The sequence below is a fragment of the Salmo salar genome, chromosome ssa01 (genome assembly GCF_905237065.1).
Source record: "Salmo salar chromosome ssa01, Ssal_v3.1, whole genome shotgun sequence".
NCBI classification, from domain to species: domain Eukaryota; kingdom Metazoa; phylum Chordata; class Actinopteri; order Salmoniformes; family Salmonidae; genus Salmo; species Salmo salar.
The window spans coordinates 38,584,774-38,606,314 of record NC_059442.1 but is presented as its reverse complement, the minus strand read 5'-3'; the positions used below and the strand labels follow the sequence as shown (position 1 = coordinate 38,606,314).

Genomic DNA, 21,541 nt, shown 5'->3' with positions numbered 1-21,541 from the left:
GTTTAGTGAGTCCACCAGATCAGAGGCAGTAGGGATGACCAGGGATGTTCTGTTGATAAGTGGGTGAATTGGACCATTTTCCTGTCCTGCTAAGAATTGAAAATGTAGTGGAGTAAAAAGTACATTATTTTCTTTAGGAATGTTGTGAAGTAAAAGTAGTCAAAAATATAAATTGTAAAGTACAGATAAAAAAACGACTTAAGTAGTACTTTAAAGTATTTTTACGTAAGTACTTTACACTGCAATTAAGTATCATCTCATTTAATTCATCTTATCTCTCCCTACAGCTTGCACCAAGCCCAGTGTGAGTTAGGGACCACCAGTCAGACAGGGCAAGGGGCCTCATCTCTCAGCTCTCCATCCCAGACCCTCCAGACCAAGCCCCTCCAGCCCAGGGAAGCCCCCTCTGGTCTGGCCAGTCCCCCCCACAAGCAGCCCCTCCTGGCTCAGCTCCAGAGAATGGCCGCGGAGCACCAGAACACCCAGGCCCAGCTACAACACTCCCAAGAGGCAGCGAGGGAGGCCCACGAGAAAGTACAGAAGTGAGTAGCTAACTAGAGTACAACTCTGGTGTTACAGACCCCTCAGTAATGACTAGCCCATGAAAAACTGCTACTAAATCAAATGTACTTTCTCGACATATGAAAGTCAAATCCACCACCGCCAATTTAGTTTCACTTAATATAGACACGTTGTTTTAACCGCCGCCATGTTGCCCCATGACAATAATTTGGTAAACACATGCTCCTCCTTAGCCCCTGCAACAGATTCCCCACCCTTCCCATCCCCAAAACCTTCTCCCCCCCCCCCCATGACTCCTGCTGCACCCTACCCCCATCCTCTTGACTTGTGCTAGGGGTGTCCATGCAGAAGGATAGTTGGTTACTGGTTGTCTGGGAGGCCTTCTCTTCTCAGTCCCAGCCTGATCTCTGCTGCTCCTGCATCCTCCCACAGTCACACTGGGGCCACCCGCTCCCCGCTAAACAAACAGCAGTCGCCCTGCTCATCTATTTGCCTGGTGAATTAACAGGGGGGTTTGGGGGATGGTGATGGAGGGGGGTGACAGTTCTCAGCACTGGGAAAGCAGAAAGGCTTCCCCCCCACACCCCTCGGATTGGGTGGGAGAAAAGAGGGGATTCTGGTTAGTATTGTATTTAAACGATCCTCACTGGAGGGCCTCCATTATGCTTGGAAGATCACACAGCGTCTTCTACAACCTTCACTCTAAATGTAAAAACTAACGCACACTTCCCGTATGAAGGCAACATTTTCAGTCCGCTGGCTCAACTGCTCTTGCAGTGTGCAGACTGGGAATAGTTTGAAAACTGCAGCTAGAAATTACTTTGTGTGCACTGAACTAGTATTGTTACTGATGTTCTGCACTTTTATGAGTTCAATTTTTTTTTGGACTACTGGTTCCTAGTGGAGGCCAACAAGGTAGTGTTAACAGTTTCAGAGCATGGTCTGGCACTGGGACATCTTTCAGTCAGATCCTTTCCCAGAAGGAGGCCTGTCAGGGGGTTAGATGTGTCAAGGTGTGGAGGGTGGGTAGAGACTGCGGCCCAGGACAAGGAGGAGCAGCAGTAGCATCAGAAGACAGTCACACTCAACCGTTAACTGACCCCAAGATGGATGGCCCTGGTCCTGCTGGGATGCGTCCCAGATGGCACCCTATTCTCTATAGTGCACTAGGGCTCAAGTCAAAAGTAGCTCATTATGTAGGGAAATAGGGCACCATTTGGGTTGTGGTGGTGTGGGAAGCAGCTCTGACGCGGGCCCCGTCGCACGGCTGTGAGAAGAATGCAAGGGGAGCCGAGTTACCTCGCTCTCTCCCCCCTCACCCCTCTCCCCCCTCATCACCCCCTAGAGGACACGGCTTGCCAGAGGAAACGGAGAGGAGGCCCAGAATGTGGCACCTGAGTGCCGGGGGCTGACTGTCCTGCAGCTCCATTGATGGAGGAGCTGAGCAGAATGTCTAATGACCTATCTGAAGCTGCCTGCTGAATCAAAATTGGCCATGGAGGAGACGAAAGGACACAAAGACCCTTTTCATCAGGAAGTGGTGGTCCTCGCCCGCTAGTTACGGGCACGCTGCTTACTGCTGTCTTTCTCTCATCATCATCATCATCATCATATCTCAGAGCCTTTGCTGCTCTACAGTGCATTCGTAAAGTAGGAGCCTTTTTGTGACGTTACAGCCTTATTCTAAAATTATTATTATTATTATATTTTTTAAATGTCCTCATCAATCTACACACAATACCCCATAATGACAAAGCAAAAACAGGTTTTTAGATGTTTTTGCAAGTGTATAAAAATAGCATCAATTTGATCAGAAAAACAGTGTAGACATTGTTAATGTAGTAAATTACTATTGTAGCTGGAAACGGCAGATTTTTTATGGAATATCTACATAGGCGAACAGAGGCCCATTTATCAGCAACCATCACTCCTGTGTTCCAATGGCACGTTGTGTTAGCTAATCCAAGTTTATGATTTTAAAAGGCTAATTTATCATTAGAAATCCTTTTACAATTATGTTAGCACAGCTGAAAACTGTTTTCCTGATTAAAGAAGCAATAAAACTGGTTCTTTAGACTAGTTGAGTATCTGGAGCATCAGCATTTGTGGGTTCGATTACAGGCTCAAAATGGCCAGAAACAAAGACCTTTCTTCTGAAACTCATCAGTCTATTCTTGTTCTGAAAAATTAAGGCAATTCCATGCGAGAAATTGCCAAGAAACTGAAGTTCTCTGCCTAGAAGGGCAGCATCCTGGAGTCGCCTCTTCGCTGTTGACGTTGAGACTGGTGTTTTGCGGATACTATTTAATGAAGCTGCCAGTTGAGGACTTGTGAGGTGTCTGTTTCTCAAACTAGACACTCTAATGTACTTGTCCTCTTGCTCAGTTGTGCACCGGGGCCTCCCACTCCTCTTTCTATTCTGTTTAGAGCCAGTGTGCGCTGTTCTGTGAAGGGAGTAGTACACAGCGTTGTACGAGATCTTTTGTTTCTTGGCAATTTCTCGCATGGAATAGCCTTCATTTCTCAGAACAAGAATAGACTGACGAGTTTCAGAAGAAAGGGCTTTGTTTCTGGCCATTTTGAGCCTGTAATCGAACCCACAAATGCTGATGCTCCAGATACTCAACTAGTCTATGTGACCCCAAACTTGAGTTGGTGTTATGTAACTTTCTTATGATTCATAGTTGTAAATGTTGAGCATTGCATTTTCGATGTCATGTGTAACAGTATTAATTAATTTATATACTGTATATGTATATTTTAAACACTTTCTGAGCTTTAAAACCTTGATAAACACTAACAATTGCACCATCCATCCAGTACAATGCACACTCTACTGAAACACTGGTAGCTTATATTTTACTGCTCTACTGCAAAAAAAGTCTGATTCGGGGTTGTTTAGAATGAATGTGAAGAGCTGCGTGTTTACTCCTTCTTATTCCAGCTATAATTGTTGGTTTTGCGACACTGAATTCTTAATCAGGATTTATGTTTTCTCTGGCTGCTCCCCGGCGTGTGTGTTTGGGTTTACTGGCCACCCTTGGTAAACAGTGTTGTTCCAAATCCCCACCAGTGCACCTTGGACAGAGACACACATTAGCTGGAACTGTCTAAACGTGACAGAGAGGCTAATGCATATATTTAAAAATGCAACAAGGGGCTGCACCATTTACACACAAGGGGGACAAGGTGTGTTTGTGTGTGTTTGAGAGGGGGGGATTTCTTGCCTCGTGTTCATGTTAACTAGTTAGGTGAGCCGTGTTTGCCTGTGTGTGTCAGTGAGTGTTGGCCTGTGTGCGTGGCCTGTACATTCAGTTGCTGGAGTGTTTGCATGGCCTTTGTGACTTGGACCTTTCTTAAACATTAGCAATCCTCTTGGCCTTATTTTCTCTCCCCATTGCTAATATGTTGATCTCTCTTCCACAGCAAGCTGACGTTACACACAGCGCTAGCCATCGTGTCATCCTCACCACGCATAAATAAACACAGCCAGGTTTGCGGTGGTGGTGACTCGCCATGTTGAGGAAAACAGATGGAGAATAACTTCCGGACAGACAATACCTGGGTCAGACCACTCCCAGATGCTGCCTGATTACCAGCCAGTCGGTAGAAACCCTTGGCAAGCAGATTGGCAGGTCACAGTTTAGACAGTCTCTCGCAGGCAGCGCAATTCTCCGGTTGCGTCCCAATAATCTCTCCATCCTGCTGAAGTGTGGACTCGTTCACTACTCCCCACAAATTGAGTGTTTGTATGAGCTAGAGGGAGTTTCCATATACCAGTCATTTCTTTTCAAATCCATGAAAGGAAGTGAACCAGTGCACACTTTTGGGGGAAAGGAGAGATCATTTTGACGCACCCTCGGCCTCTTTTCAGATCATTACAACTGAGCTGCTGAGGGAAAATAATCAGTTCAACCTGTTTCAAAGATGAGAAGACCGCACTCCCTCGAAAATATCAACAATGTGTCTTTCTTCCTTGTCCCTCCTTGTGTAAAAGGGTTTATTATTTCGGGGGGTGTGCGTGTGTGGCACATGCACAGTATCAGGAATTTAAGAATACTTTATCAACATCCACTCCCCCACCGTACAAGTCAAGGTTACATTTAAAAGGTAGCTTTGATATAATAGACTGCACATGATTAATTAGTTGTTTTAATAACTACAATGACTAAAGATTTAACTTGTGATTTTTGTTATGGTATATATGAAAAATCTAAGTGAAAATGTTTTTTTTTTTACAACTATCACAATACAGGAGCAGTGTAGCCTTTCCACTTGTGTCAAGTTTATTATTTCCGTATCAGTGATGTCACGGGGAGGATGGGGGATAAGATTTTCATGGAAAGAGCTTCAAATCCTCACTCTAACAAAAAGCTTGCTGTATGCTGGGGTTCAGTCCCGGCTTTCTATTCTAATTTCATTCACAGTTGGAGATTTTCCCTGTCTAAGTGCTCCCAAAGTTTTGAATTCTACGGAAGAAGAATGTTTGCATTTGGAAGAAAACTTCCATTGCGTCATCAATTATTAAAAGAACATTTATTTTCACATTTTGTTCACTAGTCACGATGTGCTTGTGTCCTTCATGATTGAAGGGCAATTCTTGCTACATGTAATCTTGTTCATTTCCTCCTGTTTAACACCATGCTCTTCACCTGTCCATGGTCCTCCTGAAGATCCCATTTCATTTGGCTTTATCTGATTCCCTTCCCTTTATTGATATTATAACCATGGAATTAAACTCAGCAAAAAAAGAAACGTCCCTTTTTCAGGACCCTGTCTTTCAAAGATAATTCGTAAAAATCCAAGTAGATCTTAGATCTTCATTGTAAAGGGTTTAAACACTGTTTCCCATGCTTGTTCAATGACCCATAAACAATTAATGAAAATGCACCTGAGGAACAGTCATTAAGACACTTAACAGCTTACAGACGGTAGGCAATTAAGGTCCCAGTTATGAAAACTTAGGACACTAAAGAGGCCTTTCTACTGACTCTGAAAAACACCAAAAGAAAGATGCCCAGGGTCCCTGCTCATCTGTGTGAACATGCCTTAGGCATGCTACAAGGAGGCATGAGGACTGCAGATGTGGCCAGGGCAATAAATTGCAATGTCCTTACTGTGAGACGCCTAAGACAGCGTTACAGTGAGACAGGCCGGACAGCTGATCGTCCTCACAGTGGCTGTTCTGCCACTGCGACGTGTAACAACACCTCCACAGGATCGGTACATCCGAACATCACACATGTGGGACAGGTACAGGATGGCAACAACAACTGCCCGAGTTACACCAGGAATGCACAATCCCTCCATCAGTGTTCAGACTGTCCGCAATAGGCTGAGAGAGGCTGGACTGAGGGCTTGTAGGCCTGTTGTAAGGCAGGTCCTCACCAGACATCACCGGCAACAACGTGGGCACAAACCCACCGTCGCTGGACCAGACAGGACTGGCAAAAAGTGCTCTTCACTGACAAGTCGCGGTTTTGTCTCACCGGAGGTGATGGTCGGATTCGCGTTTATCGTCGAAGGAATGAGCATTACACCGAGGACTGTACTCTGGAGCGGGATCGATTTGAAGGTAGAGGGTCCGTCATGGTCTGGGGCGGTGTGTCACAGCATCAACGGACTGAGCTTGTTGTCATTGCAGGCAATCTCAACGCTGTGCGTTACAGGGAAGACATCCTCCTCCCTCATGTGGTACCCTTCCTGCAGGCTCATCCTGACATGACCATCCAGTATGACAATGCCACCAGCCATACTGCTCGTTCTGTGCATGATTTCCTGCGAGACAGGAATGTCAGTGTTCTGCCATGGCCAGCGAAGAGCCAGCATCTCAATCCCAATGAGCATGTCTGGGACCTGTTGGATCGGAGGGTGAGGGCTAGGGCCATTCCCCCCCAGAAATGTCTGGGAACTTGCAGGTGCCTTGGTGGAAGAGTGGGGTAACATCTCACAGCAAGAACTGGCAAATCTGGTACAGTCCATGAGGAGGAGACGCACTGCAGTACTTGATGCAGCTGGTGGCCACACCAGATACTGACTGTTACTTTTGATTTTGACCCCCCCTTTGTTCAGGGACACATTATTCTATTTCTGTTAGTCACATGTCTGTGGAACTTGTTCAGTTTATGTCTCAGTTGTTGAATCTTGTTATGTTCACACAAATATTTACACATGTTAAGTTTGCTGAAAATAAACGCAGATGACAGTGAGAAGACGTTTCTTTTTTGCTGTTTATAATATCATTGAACGAGATAAAAAACCTCTCAAGTCCTGTGAAATGTTCCTATTTGAAAATACACAACATATTCTTTAGTCAAAGCCAATTTCCCTACATCTTTGACCATAACATAATTCCAGTTGGATGCTTTTTAACTAAATAGCGAGGAATATTATTATTGACTCTGGTAAAAAAAAAAAAAAAAAAGTACAACCCGCCAATAAACATCCGTGAAATCACATCCGTATTTCAGTAGCAGACCCATAACAGTCTGGATAGGTTAAAATTAGAATGTGTGATGACTGTGCATGTTTTGGCCAGCTTCACATGTCTTGTTTCCAAAGAGCCAAAAAAAGCAATGTGCTGTTTCCTCCCTCTCTCACCAAGCCTCTCGCTCCAAAAGCATTCCTCTCCTCTCTCTCACCCGCCCATCAATTCACTGTGATTTTCATCCTGTCAGGGAATCATTTGCTTTTCTTTTCAGCCATAAGGACACCATTATTGTCCTGCCCCTCTGCCAGGAAAAACACTAGATCAGAGAGAGAGAGAGAGAGAGAGAGAGAGAGAGAGAGATGGGAGGAGAGAGAAAATAATCAGTTTATTTTAATGATTTGTACAGTGGGTTTGGTCTGACTACCACTTAAAGAAGCGTCTACATCCTGCCCCAGTCTGCCCTGTAACAAGTGTATCCTTGTGTTAGTTAGGGTGTTAGTTAGGGTGTGCTGGGCACCACTGCACCAGGAGAGGTGCATTCATTCCTCACACCCTCTCTTCATCCTTCTCTTCCCCTCTTCCTCACCCCATCTCCCTCTTTTCCTCACCCTGCCTCCCCATTATTACTCCCCCTCCTCCCTTCCCCTCTCCCCTCTTCCTCCCCTGTCTCCCCCTCTTCCTCACCATCCCTATATTTGGGGTTCCTCTACGTGTCTTTGGGTCATTAAAAAGCACTATATAAAACCCATGTATTATAATGAATGTTATTCTCTTTGTCACCGTGCAGGTTGGAGCGGCTGGTGGAGGTGCTGAGGAAGAAGGTGGGGACAGGCAGCGTCCGGACAGTCATCTGACTGAGACTATGCCGGGGGAAGCAACAGTGAATCCACTCAGTTCCTGGCTCTGTCCTAAATGGCACCCTATTCCCTATAAAGTGCACTACTTTTGACCAGTGCCCTACATCCCTATAGGCCAAAAGTGGTAAAGGCAATAGGGTGCCATTTGTGATGCAACCCCTGTCTGCTCTGCCCGAACTGGAGCAGCCTGAGCGACCGTCCAGTCGAACGGCCACATCTGGTGTCCAGGCTGCCTCCCTGCCTGCCCAGACCCAGGCTGTTGTGTTTAACGCTGTGTAAACACACCCAAGCCTTAACTGGGCAAACAGTTGTTAGAAGTGCAGCACTCCAAAGCCTCATTCCAGGCTGGGTTCAAACTGAATCGTAAACTGTTTAACCACTTGGGTTGTTGGTTTGTTGCTGCCCGCTCTCTTTTTCCCTCTTCCCTCTTCTTAAATTCTACATTTTACCTTACTAAAAATCATGTTACATTTGTTTTGTCATCAACTAAATTGTGTATTGCTGTTTGTGTTGCTGCCTATCTATCTCTGTTACAAGGGAAATGCCTATGTGCCTTACTTTTATTGATAAAATATGTATTCTCTTTGATATCCCAGATCAACACAGTGTCCTGACATATACAGTATTTCATTGAAAAGGTTAGTGCTGTATTGTAAAGGTTGCTGGGTGCTGCCTGGATTCGGCATCGATGCTGCTGCGGGCCAAATAACGTGATTTATTTAGTCAACTCCATGATGCTCTCAAATCAAATCTTTCATGGAATTTGTGATTTGAAGAACATCACCTATCAACTTCCTGTATTTTTGCATCTGTTGAATTATAAAGTTAGTATTGCTGTAATAGTTTATGGACATTTTATGGTGTGAGTATTGTATGAAATAAAACATATCAACAACTGATAAAAAATGGTTTCATCCTTTATTCTGGTAACTCAACAGTATTTACTATACTCAAAGAAAAAAGGTGTCACATTATTAGCGGCCACTAAAAATTGTATTTTATTCTCAGGACTTTTTTTCTTCATTTTTATAAAGTACTTTCTCAACTCAGTCACGACCATTATATCCCTATGGATTGATATAAACTTCTATTTGAAGATAAAACTGTCTTTTTTAACACTTCTGTGTATCTAAGGTTCAGCTCTCAAAGTGTGCTAATTTAGAACAGGTCTTAAAGAGTAAAAAAATAAACCCACTACCTCTGATATTCATTTTGTAAGATCCATATGACAAAATTCTCTAAATTACACAACTGTCGTATTTGTTCTCTCGCTGACTAAAGGTTTTATGAAGCAATATTAAGTTTTTAGAAGTATTCAAAGTAGGTCAAAGTATATAGAGAGGGGTATATTTTGGTAACTCCAGTAGTCCATGCATATCCATTTCATGGAACTTGAACTTCATTCTAGGTTTTATAGAATTATGTTTTAAGCAGAGCTTTAAATCTCTTTATTTTAATACATTTGTATTTTGTCCGTGGCACTATTATTTTGGCTATTGTCATATCCTAATTGGCCAGATTCTGACAAAGGCATTGCACACTAAAAACAAATGGTTCTCAATAGTACCACATAAGGGTTATTTTGCTTTTAACCATAGTGGATCCCTTTTTGGTGCTATATTGAACCATTTCCTAAGATTCTATAAAGAACCATTCAAAAAAGGTCCTATATCGCACCAAAAAAAGGGTTCTGCTATGGTTATAACCCTTTTTGGGGCTATATTGCACCATTTTGTATGGTTCTTTATAGAACCTTTATGGAGAATGGTTCTATACAAAACCTTTCTCAATCTCAAAGGTTATTTGTGGATCCTTTTGAAGAACCATACAGGGTTTGTTATTCTGGTCAGCCATATTATATTGTTAACATTCTGTAGGTGTTATTATTGTGTTAATTGACAAGTTGAATTAGGTGTGGTAGCTCTGGAACACCTGGGCCTCCCTGAGTAGAGAATTGAGAACTACTGATTTAGTCAACTGTTCATAATGCATAGAGATCCTGTTAAATCACTGGAGGGGCTATGTCATAAACCCTCAAAGTTCCACAACGGTGTGAAAATGGCAGCCAAATAGGTCAGGGAGAAATCCAAACTAGTCTAATTGGAATTGTTGTTTTCCTGGAAAGCTGTGAGTGCTATTATATGATACAATATCAGTAATTGTTGCATTTACAACTTGTCTAAATCCTATCATCAACTGATTTCTGCCTGTCTGGCTGTGGATTGACTGCATTGTTTGAATGGAATTTTGGCAGTTAATTAGAAAATGTATGGAATCATTCCTCTTAAACTGGCTGTGTAGCTAGCTAACAAACATACAGTGTAGATACACACTTCAAATTCATTATTTAACACTATCTTATCCCAGCACTGGCAAACATGGCATGGTTGACCAACTCCCTGACCAACATGGCTAACCTTTATCCCATCATAAGAAGGTTCATGTTCATTCTAGTATTCTAGTATGGGCAAGGGTGAGTCTTTCACAAGACCAATCACTGGCCATAGTGATGTATAACATGTGATGGCATAACACAACAGATGAGATGAACTGGAATGACTCTCACTCACACTTGCACAAAAAGAGCTGTGAGCAAACCATGCCCCCAAATATCCAAATGAGCCGCTGCCCCTACATTTTAATAATCACTACATTTTAATTAGCACTAAAAGAGCAAAGAGCCCTTTTGTGAACTGCAAAGGACCTTTGAAGGGCTCAAATGGTTCTTTGCATCATTATGGTTCTACATAGAACCATCCTTCCCAAAGAACCCTTGAAGAACCATTTTTTCTTAGTGTGTACTGACTTTGAGAAAAAGATGTGGTCTAGAGATGGATGCAAAGAGAGAGGCACTGTCCATGGATATATTGCTCATTTATCAGTCTCTCATTTTCCTGCACCAAAAACCTCTCCCTCTCTCTCTCTCTCTCTCCCCCCTGTTCTACCTCTCTGTGGTCCCTATTTGCATACTAATAGTTTATAAACATAAGAGGGCCGAAGAGATCAGGCGACCTTTACTACAGATTATACACCAAACGGTTATATCCGCATCGTGTATGTTCCATTTTTCTTATATTGATGGGTTGACCCAAACGAGCCCGACATTCCTCCCGCTGTTCTTCGATAATAATAAAAAAAAAGCTATGGCCGTGGTGAGATTTGTGTACCCATACAAGATCGATTATGTAATCAGAACTTGTGTTGGATGGTTGGATGCACGGTTGCCCTCAAGTTGCAGTCCAAAGACAGGAGGGGTAGAGAGTACCCTCCCCTCAGATAATGCTCGAGCGACAAGCTTGTCGATTTCATCTGCGCTGGTAACCGTGGAGATCGCACAACTTGGGTGTCCCCACTCTTAATCCCACAAGGTCCTCCCAATGTATGTTTCTCCGTCATATAATCCGCCTTGTTCTAAATAGGGAGGCAAAATCTTTCCCTTTGTTGAAATCTGAAAACTTTTGATATCCGTGGTTATCCCCAAATCGGCCACGCCTCCAATTGTGCGTTACGCGTTGTTATGATCGCACACACTAGTACAAATAAAATCCCTAATGTAGGCTAGCCTATAGGTCTCAATTTGTATTATGGTTCAGTTCAATATATCTTGACTAGGCCTATAGAAGCCCATTTTATATTTATTGTACTATGTTATTTTGGAGTCTGGTCCTTGATTTATCCTGGGAATTGTACTATCTTGGTCTCTGTGTAAAGGATTGTACACGGGTGCATCAAAAAGAAGGGGAATCCCGATGAACCCATTTTGAGAACCAATCGCATGATGACATGACTACAAAACAACTTTTTATACGCTTTAATTAAAAACGTGTTCAGGCAGCCCAGTTGTGAATGAAATTCAGAGAAAAGCGTGACTGATCCTGTTGCTATAACGACAACAAATATTTCCTGTCTTTCCTTCCACTTTATCGCACTCCATCCATCCATTTATTCGTTATGGACCTTCTTTTCTAGTAACAATGTATGAAACTGGAGGCTAATTGACAATAAAAATGACAATGTTCATGAAGCACATATGTTGTAAAGCCTTGGCCTATGTGAAAAGCATGCCATTTGGAGAGAAATATGCCTATTGCACAATGATAAAAAGTGGGCTACAGTTCATTCTCCTGGCTATCTCGTTGTTTACAGTGTTGCATAATATGATTAGTTGTCCTTTTGATATAGGTAGACTATGCATGGTTTACATTTTTGACTATAGATTATTTGGGCGTTCCGTATTAGATTGTCAAATTTTTTAACATTTAGTTTATATAGCAAATACTGTTTGTTCATAGTCCCACATCTTATTTTATTTAACAGACTGGTAGCCTAGTATTTCATATTTGGATCGCTGGTATACATTTGGAATAACTTCCATTTGTCTTCGTCCTCTGCAAAAGCTGATGTATAGCACTATTCTGTATCCTCCTTTGTTTGTTACAACTTTTTCCGTTACCCTGCAAAGAGAGCAACCAACAAAAAAAACAACCAATAAGGGGACAACCCCCTTATTGTGGCCTCAAATGGATTAATGAAGACACAAAACACCATGGTCTCGTAGCAGGCAGGCAGGCCGAGGGACCACCAACCTGACAGTCGATGTATATTAGGAGGACACAAAGCCCTAATAAACTTCTTCCGTATAATTTTATATGGAAAACCAGCTGCTTCTAAAGCTGATTTCGGATAGAGATCTCTCCCTCTTCTCCCTCCGCCTTTGAAAGCTCCTTTCTTTCGTCTTTGAATCTGAAGGGGTATTGCTTTGCTCTTTTCGTTGGCCAAGCACAATTGTGTTATTGGAGATAATTAATTCAATCCCCATCAAAAGGTATTAGAAGCGCCTTGGCCCTGTAGTGGCTTTCTAAACTCAGAATGAAAAGACGGAGAAGAAAGGTCTACGGGTAGGCTCGCTGATGGTCGCTTTTGAAGTAAAGGGGTCTGCGCATTGTTGTCGAAATTTTTGTCCATAAGGGTGAAGAAAGCGCCAGGGCTTTTGATGGGGAAACGTGAAATGCCACATAAGTTGGAAAACAAGGCGCTGCTGAAATCTCCATGCTGGACACTGCCTGCTGATAACATATGTCACACATTACTAAAGGTTGGACGACTTGAATAATGTAGTTCAAATTTAATGTGTAGAAAAACACGTATAACCTATACGGCAAGGCAATTGACAACTAGGCATATAAATAATAATAATGCCCTAATCATAATAATAATAACATGTTTATTATTGTAAATATCGATGTGTATATAATAAACCTTATCCGGGTAAGCATATGTCTATATAATTACTACTAAATGTACCTTCATAAGTTATTAATTCATATTATCTTAAATGAGGGCATAAAGGCGTTGCTGGTTTAGACTATTAAATACTAAAGTGAACAGCTATTATGGGTTTCAATGTAATATGCTCTTACAGTAAATTATACACGGTGTAGCCTATCCCCTAGAAAAAACACCTCATTGCCTTTTTCACAGGTGAACGTTGAGGTATGCCCTAATAGCAAAGATTTAAATCAGATTCAAACACAAGTCACTGACAGGTTTGCTCTCTGTTTTTATTTGCTGTTTCACGTTTCGACAAGGTGGTTTCACACACTGCAAAGTATTTTATTCAACAGCTGGGCAAACTAATGAACAAGATCTGTCCAAAGTTCAAAGATTTCTCATGGAAACGTGGAGTCCTTTTCCACACAAATTGAGGTTTATGTTATTGGAATCTGCTAAAGACACTTTGCAAGAGAGTTTTAATATAGGAGAATAAATACATGAATTACTCGGTGCATTTTGGATGATCCGCTGGGGTTGATTTGACCATTTTAAAGGTACCTACCTTTATTGCCAGGTATATACTGGTCAATACCATATTATTTGCCTCCAACATTGTACACCTTCAAGTACAGTAGGTCTATGAAGTAGATTATAATGGGCCCATCAAATAATGTCGGTGGGGACCTTGATCCAAACGACTTCACAAATAATCTAGATCATATCTGGAGTACGCGTGTTTCTCCGTTAAATGTGTCAATTTGGGGTTCATGCCCTCTTTGATAGTCTTGTAGTTCATTAATGAACACTGTCATTATGGCAAATGACTGTAATAGCATATATCGCAATCATTCTATTGACAAAATCATGTATCATCTTGAGGTGAAAATAACAAAAATGCAATATTAACGTTAGCCTAAATTCTTCAGGGAAAAATATCCAATCGTTGCAGGACAATAGACCAAATGTTATCCATATTTAAAGTTACCAACAAGAAACATTTTATTAGTTACCATTTAGGATATTATAGTCCAAAATTGATTTGAATAAGATACAATTGAAAGCATACAAAATGTGATTTTTAGATATTGTTAATATTAATTTCAGTTCATCTGGAGTAGGCTAAAGGTACGCCTCGAGCATGTGAAACTCACGCGCAGACAAGCTTCTCAGTTGTTCCAAACACAAGTTAATATATTATCTAAATAAACATAGCTTCTTAAAATGTTATTTTATTGATTTAAAACAAGCAAGCTTGAATTTGTCTGTGGAAATATAATCTGAAAAATAAAGCACAGACCACAGGCCTATGGCATAAGCCTATAAAGCCTCAATTCTCCGCGATATTTTCACCACACTCAATTCAATTCTCCACGTTATTTGCGCATCGGGGGGCAATTACATGATAATTAAACACATTTCACGGTTACTCAGCCAAAATGTGTGTCTACAAAATACCATGATCAAAGTCAAATCTGTTCAGGTTCACGAGCCGCATCATGTAGGGTTACGAATCACAAAAAGATGCTTTGGCCTTTCCATGATATTGTTAAAAATCCATTTACAACACGCCCGAATCCTTTATGAGGTAAAGCTCTGCGGCTGTATTTCTGTTAGATTTGGCTTTAGCCTTGCTCATTGATCAAAAACTTGCGGTGCGTCAACCCAAGCGAGCATCAATACAGTTAGCATTTATAAACTTTACAGGGATATTACAATTATATTGAATACACTTTAGATGTGTCTATCAATGGTTCATAACCTAATTACATATGGAATTACATTCATGATATACTATTTTACGCAATAGCTTACAAGACTGAACAACAAAGCTGTCTATATGTCACTCTGACAGAAGCTTTAGACCATATAATTAATACATTCTCTTTACAATGGTAATGAAAATGTTTTGTAACGCTTAATTTAAACTCAAAACGTTGAAATTCATATTGTTCCTGAAATATTTGGATATGCGTAAAAGTTGGAACAGTTGCGTAATTGAATAGTAATTATTTTACGCCTCATGCACAGAATAGCTTCTTCAACATGAACATCAGAAATACCAACAATCAGTGAATAAATCGTATTTGTTTTATTTGAAAATGAACAAGAAATAAGTTAAGCACATGCAGAGACATCAAAACAAACAGAGAAAGATAAAACGCTGACATTAGGCTGCACATAACAATCACACATTTTCTGGTTTGAAAAATACCACAAAAGACATACAATTGTCATGTATAAAGAAATACATATTTTATTTATAATGCATTTCCACGTGGAATTTAAGATTGTTATACAAGATTGGGTTGTAAATATGTTTGTCAGATATTTAGTAAATGAACGAAAGCAATGCGTAAAATGACACCATCCATTTAAAAAAGTAGGCTTTCTGGAACAACCTGGGTTTTTTGCTTCACCTGTGTCACGCGTTCCACGAGACCTTATTGACCTCCATTCATGCACATTGTAACACATGGACATATTCATTGTGGGTACTACAAGTTTGGGGAATACAACATTATTTTACAAGCTCAAAATTGTTTTAAATACACTAGCAATGATTTACGACTGGATATACAATCATTCAATGGTAACACTTTACAGTATAGGCCTATTGGATTTTACTCATACACATTCTTATACATTAAAGTAACAGTCCTTATGCACCAGGTGCATGCAACAACAAAAAAATATGATCAATGTTTTCTGTCATCCTTTTATCGAGCACTGTAAAAATGAGAAGAAACTAAGAAGTGTTGAGGACTGGTCTGGAATACACACCTTGATAGTATGACGCCTCTATTGCGGATGGGTCCATGGCTCTGCCAGCCATGGACGCGCTGCCGAGAGGTAGACTGGAGGACATACTTGAGCCGTAGGAAGAGTATTGCAAAGCTTGCTCGTAGGCTTTCAAATCCAGTTTGTGCTGTTGCTCTGAGGATGACATTAAATTATTTATTGAAAACGGGTGGTTGAATGAGTAATGGGGATCCCCTTTTAGGTGCAGATGGGACTCGTGCGCCATCGAGTGCGGAGGTAAAGGGAGAGAGGACAGGGACGTGGCCGAGCTGGCCACGGGGTGGAGAGGTGGCCCGCTGCTCTTTAGTTCAGAGGCGCTGCTACTGCTCCTGTGGTCCATGCTGTGAGGGCTGGAGGACTGGTTGGAGGTGGAGAGGGAGTTGGAGTCCACATTCCCAGTCTTGCTGTTGGTGTTCTCGCTCGAAGGCGACCCAGAACCGGACTGGTCTTTCCTTCCGTCCCCTTTACTTGAAGATATCTTTCTATTTTCGCATTTAAAGCGCTTTTGTCTGCGTAGGTAACAACCGTTCTCGAACATATTTCCAGAATCTGGGTGCAGGGCCCAGTACGAACCTTTGCCTGGCTTATCCGGTGACCTAGACACTTTGATGAAGCAATCATTAAAAGACAGGGAATGGCGAATAGAGTTCTGCCACCTCTGTTGGTTCTGTCTGTAGTATGGAAATAGGTCCATTATCCACTGATAGATTTCGCTAAGCGTGAGCATCTTGCTTGGTGCTTGCTGAATGGCCATGGTTATGAGGGATATGTACGAATACGGAGGCTTTGCGTGCGGGTAGCTTCTCCTGAACGACTTGTTGTCCCTTGCTCGGTTCAGGTTGGGCTGAGTATAGGACATTGGGCTCATAGTAGGGCTCATGCTCGCGTATGGATTCATAGCGTTCATGGAAGCCTGCTGAGCCGACATCGCGCCCATGTTCGAGGGGCTAAGGGCAGTGCCCATTGACGGTACCCCTCCACCCATTCCGTTCATCGCACTGGACGCGCTCGGGGGCATCCCTGTCATTGTCCCGGGGCTTAGTCCGGCTCCCAGGCCGGGGTTGGCGTAAGACATGTTGAAAGAACCTGAGGTCATATTTCCATTAGTAGACATACTCATGTAACTGTTCATACTGTTCATGGAACTCAATCCTGCATTCATGCCGTTGTTCACCATGGGCGAATATACCTGGAATAACATGAGAGAAATGTGATCACAACAATGCATTGGTCTTCCACACACTCAAAGTGCTTACTTTTTATTATTATTTGTTTTTATTCTGCTGAAATCGACTGTGTAATACTGTTTAGCCAATAATAATTAATAATGATTAATATTAGGCTGTTAAACACAAAATATTTCAAAACTTAACGAATTTAATTAATTCGATTTGACTAAAAAACATGAGATTCATTTTGAGAGCTTTTAAACAGCAGCATCAAAACAGCCTGGTCCATTTATATGATACATCTCAAACTCAAACAATATTGTTTCATTGTGTTAGGGCATATAATGCGATTTTGTGCTGCTTTTCCAGCAAAGCAATCATTTAGATGAACATTTTATGTAGGCCTATTATGCACAAACAGAAGGTCAAGCAAAGTGCATTCATCTTATTATTGGCATGGAACAAACGAATTAAGATTGATTTGAAACATTCCACTGACTGCAACTTTCTTTTCGAATAGCATGCATTGATAAACATATGCCATGATTTCGCTGCATGATGGCCGGTAAATATGCAGTGCCAAATCCCATTTTTACGCACATGTATAATGGTATTTTATTTCTTGTTAAAGTGCCAGTATCTCAAGTCAGCATTCGGCCTGCTGTGACTGCAATGTGCGCTGCTGCCACCCGGCGTGCTTGGCCGTCTCTCTCTTTCTTTAGGATACATCCTCAGGTTGCATATAGTGAAGTCTATGCCCAAAACAGCCCAGTATTCCATAAACAACAACAACGACAAAAACACTGTGCAATTAGAATCTTTTTGAAGGACACTCAATGCAGTTTGCTAGAAAACATGCATCGCAAAAACAAAGACGTGGAAATCAGTCAGCACTTCATTGTTATTCTAATACACAAATCGAATAAAACTGAAATACACATAGCCTACCTCTTGTGCGTCATTGTAATAGCTGCTCCAATCTGGCGTTTCGTGACCTTCCATTTTCACTGTACCCAACATTATGGTTGATATCCACAAATCGTAAACATGCAGTTCCTCAGACTGGAGTTTTTGAGAAATGTATCCTAGGAAACGGTGCGCAGTAACTGATGGGATGTTGCAGGAGGGTTAGAGTAAAGAAGTGAGGAGATAGATGTTGAATGCAGTGTGACCTGTGAGTTTAGATCTTCCCCTATTACGTAGGCGGTACAACCCACCCACTTTTTCAGTGTTCATTTGCCTAGCTCTTTTTCCCTCACTGTAGTCACCCCTCCGGTGCCCACAGTTCTTCTGCGTCTTTACAAAGAAAAATAGCCCTGTCAAAAATAATGTTTTCCCCTCCCTAATAAGGTGTGTAAACATTCCATCAGTCAGAAAGCAGGGTTTGAAAAACAGCCGAGCATGACATTTGTTGTTGTACAATTACGCACTTGGAATTATATCCATAAATTAAGGTATTTCATGTGCCATGGAGAAAGCCAGGCATGAACCAAATAGACAGGAAACTAGCATTACAATCTAGTATTTGAGGTCTTTACGATTAATCATGGAATTTTAATGAAATAAAATGTAACAGAAACGTCACTGTTTATGCCTATAATTTCAAATGATCCATTACCCACACAAGGGCGCGCGCGCCCTACAATGTCATGGTAATATTTACTCTGGCTCACAGAAAGTTGTCTATAGGTATCAAAATGTTAAATTCTGCGAGAATTGAGAAGGCGTTAGCACTGAGGATATTGGATATTCTTATGAAAAATATTCACTTATAAGCAATGAAGGTTTATTTCTTTATAATAATTTAATTTATGTGCAGACTATGCCCATATATAGGATTTAATTGTAGCCTACGTAGGCCTGTGTTTCATGTTTAATGTTATGGCCTCTGGACAATGGAGAAGACAAGTGTCAACATCTTAATATGCGTGAAACATACTTCCCAATATTCCTCTGCTCTGTTAACTGGACGGTAGCCCTACAAGCGGTTGCAGCCAGGTCCTTCGATTCTAAACCCATTAATGAGGGAATAACAGCGATAATTATCCCTTTACATGGGATTATCTCAGGGTGATCTCTAACGCCATTAGGGAGAGAAAATCGATTTGTTAAGGCCGGATTAAAACCTCCCACAAAGCATGGGAAATTAGGTTTACTGCTGGATTTGAAATCTGACACGGCAGATATAGCCAGCCCCACAAAGCCCTACAGATGAACACGGTTGTTTTACAGATATTTACGCTAATAGATTGCTTTATTCTATGACATGAGTCTTTATGATCACATGTTTATTATGGCACAGCAAAAAAAGAAAAAGAAAAGAAAAGGAAAATAGAATCAGAAGATGAATTGTCCCAAAGAAATTAGAAGGAATGAATTACATTCCACACTTGATAAGTTTACTAGACAATATTTGATTTTATGACAATAACATTTCCTGAAGGCCTACACATCCAGAATAAAAACTACAGAGCCAATAGAAAAAGGCATAGGCCTATGCCGAAATGAAATTATACTTCTTCTGCCGATTAGGAAAGCCTTTGAGCTTTGAACACGTTCGCATTTTGTAACTTATTTATTTAGTTCAGTTTCCAATGCTCGTCCGGTCTTTGGCAGTCTTCGTCCTGCACCCACGTGGTGTCTGTTTTGTCCAGCCTAGTTGTCTGGTTTGGTTGCTAGGAGATTCTCCCAGAAGTTTGTAAACATTTTACCTGCCAACGTGTTTATGAGATGATATTCAAATATTTAAAGTAACGTCAATTTCAGCAAAGAGCGGTGTCTTGTCACTTCAATAGTTTTGGAAAAGGTAAGCGTTGGAATTTGCTAACGTTAGCTAATCTAACGTCACTCTAGTAGCATTGGAGTGGTTCACTGCTGGCAACATTGTAGCTCGTTAAACGGGGCGTATGACATCTTTCAAACTTCACTAGCAGCAAAATACACCGTGAAGCTGTTATACTGACAGTGCTGCTACTTTCTGTAACACAGTAACAACAATCTTAACATCAACAGTTTGATCATCAGTTATTGAGTAGGCCGCGTAATCCGACATAGAATAAGCATCAATCATGTGATATATCACATGTTAGGCTACCATTTGTTGATTGCTGTGTGTTTTAATCATTTTAATTGATGTTTCATAATCAGCCATTGAAAAATAATTCCTCTTACTACTCACCCACTTCCATCCTCAGTCCTTTACTTTTTTTGCATGTTTCACTTTCCAACATTTGGTCACGTTGATAGACAACATGCTGAGAAATAAGGTTCTGAGCCACAGCGAGGAGCTAAAGCTGAAGAAGGAGTTAGGGGTGCTACGCAATGAGGCCCAGTGTGAATTCCTACAAATGAAGCAGCTGTTTTTCAACTCCCACACAACCAGCAGCACACAGGCCCAACCACCAGACTCTCTCCACACACTGGAGTCATCAGGACTGATGGAAGAGGCTACAGAGGGACCCTGTGGCACATCGGACACACCCCAAAATAGGACCTCACAGATGTCTGCAGGGTCAGTCAGCCTGTTGGAGTTCCATGCAGATCTGCTACAATCCCCACCTGCCTCCTTACCACAAAGTGCACTCCTACTAGACATCCCTAAAACAAAGTCTGAGGTGAGCGGGAGTCAAGGAACCATACTTATCAAAGGAATCAGTGAAGGGAGAAATTCAGTTAGTTTGGTCCTGTCTCCTCCAGGCCAGAAACCTTCCCAGAAGCCGGCCATAGCTCAGCTAGCAGGGACTACCAAAGTGGTGTCCATGTCCATGAGGCCACAGCCTCCCTCTAAGCCCAGGTCAGAGAGGCCAGCAACAAGGACCAGGAAGTTTATATACAAGAGCAAGAAGGAGTCAGAGCAGGTGTCGGAGAAGGAAGCGGCGGAGAGGTGCATCCGGAGCTCGGACAACACCGATGACAGCAGGAACAGTGAGGACTCTGGCTCCGAGCAATCCCACGGGAAAGCCCCACAGAAGGTCAAGAAAAAGAAAAGGAGGAAACAGAAAGATAGGTCTACGCATGCACCAAGGACTCCCACTGACGACAGAAGCTCAAAGAGCCAGAGGAGTACCATGGCCCCTAACAGTATCCACAGTGTCAAGTCCACCACAGAGCTACTGGATGAGGCACGGGGCATTGTAGGGGCCGAAGGTGCAGAGAGCCAGGAGGACACGGACCCCCAGCAGAGAGATCCAGAGGAGTCAGTGGCCACGACTATGGGGCTTGTCAGAGGCAGAGGGAGGACGGTGGATGAGATCGTTGCCTCCTTCCAGAGAGGGGACAGTGATATGCCATCTGCCTCGGACCAGATGATCAAGGAGCTGATGGAAAGAGTGCTGGGGGACAGCTATAACGCTGACAACGAGGTGACAACATGATAACAATAGGACAACAACATATGATATGCTGAATGGTCACAGACATTTTGACCTTCATACTTTTCGTAGAGATTTTAAATAAGCCTGGTGATAGTTCATTTATATTAGTTATTTAAA

The 21,541-nt window shown here is 41.9% G+C and overlaps 3 protein-coding genes across 9 annotated transcripts in view; 2 read left to right on the top strand and 1 right to left on the bottom strand.

Annotated features, from left to right (window-relative positions):
* Nucleotides 1-8,715, top strand: part of mipol1 (mirror-image polydactyly 1) — a 73,609-nt gene extending 64,894 nt beyond the window's left edge. For all 5 annotated transcript variants that reach the window (XM_014194627.2, XM_045717667.1, XM_014194636.2 and 2 more), the window contains 2 exons: nucleotides 288-542; nucleotides 7,740-8,715. In XM_014194627.2, coding sequence (XP_014050102.2) covers nucleotides 288-542; nucleotides 7,740-7,806 — 322 coding nt within the window. In that variant the 3' untranslated portion in view covers nucleotides 7,807-8,715. The remainder of the gene's footprint in view (nucleotides 1-287; nucleotides 543-7,739) is intronic.
* Nucleotides 8,716-15,149: 6,434 nt separating this feature from the next.
* On the bottom strand, nucleotides 15,150-18,201 carry foxa1 (forkhead box A1). The gene is made up of 2 exons (XM_014194608.2): nucleotides 18,000-18,201; nucleotides 15,150-17,071 (listed from the first exon to the last, which is right to left on the bottom strand). Exons 1-2 carry the CDS (start codon nucleotides 18,069-18,071, stop codon nucleotides 15,830-15,832), a joined length of 1,314 nt encoding a protein of 437 aa, XP_014050083.1. The 5' UTR covers nucleotides 18,072-18,201; the 3' UTR covers nucleotides 15,150-15,829.
* Nucleotides 18,202-19,709: 1,508 nt separating this feature from the next.
* Nucleotides 19,710-21,541, top strand: part of ttc6 (tetratricopeptide repeat domain 6) — a 31,820-nt gene continuing 29,988 nt past the window's right edge. The window contains exons 1-2 of one of the 3 annotated variants that reach the window (XM_014194599.2): nucleotides 19,710-19,857; nucleotides 20,434-21,412. In XM_014194599.2, the coding sequence (XP_014050074.2) occupies nucleotides 20,489-21,412 (924 nt within the window). In that variant the 5' untranslated portion in view covers nucleotides 19,710-19,857; nucleotides 20,434-20,488. Of the gene's footprint in view, nucleotides 19,858-20,245; nucleotides 21,413-21,541 lie in introns of all 3 variants that reach the window. The other 2 variants (XM_014194585.2, XM_014194592.2) reach the window with 2 other exon arrangements.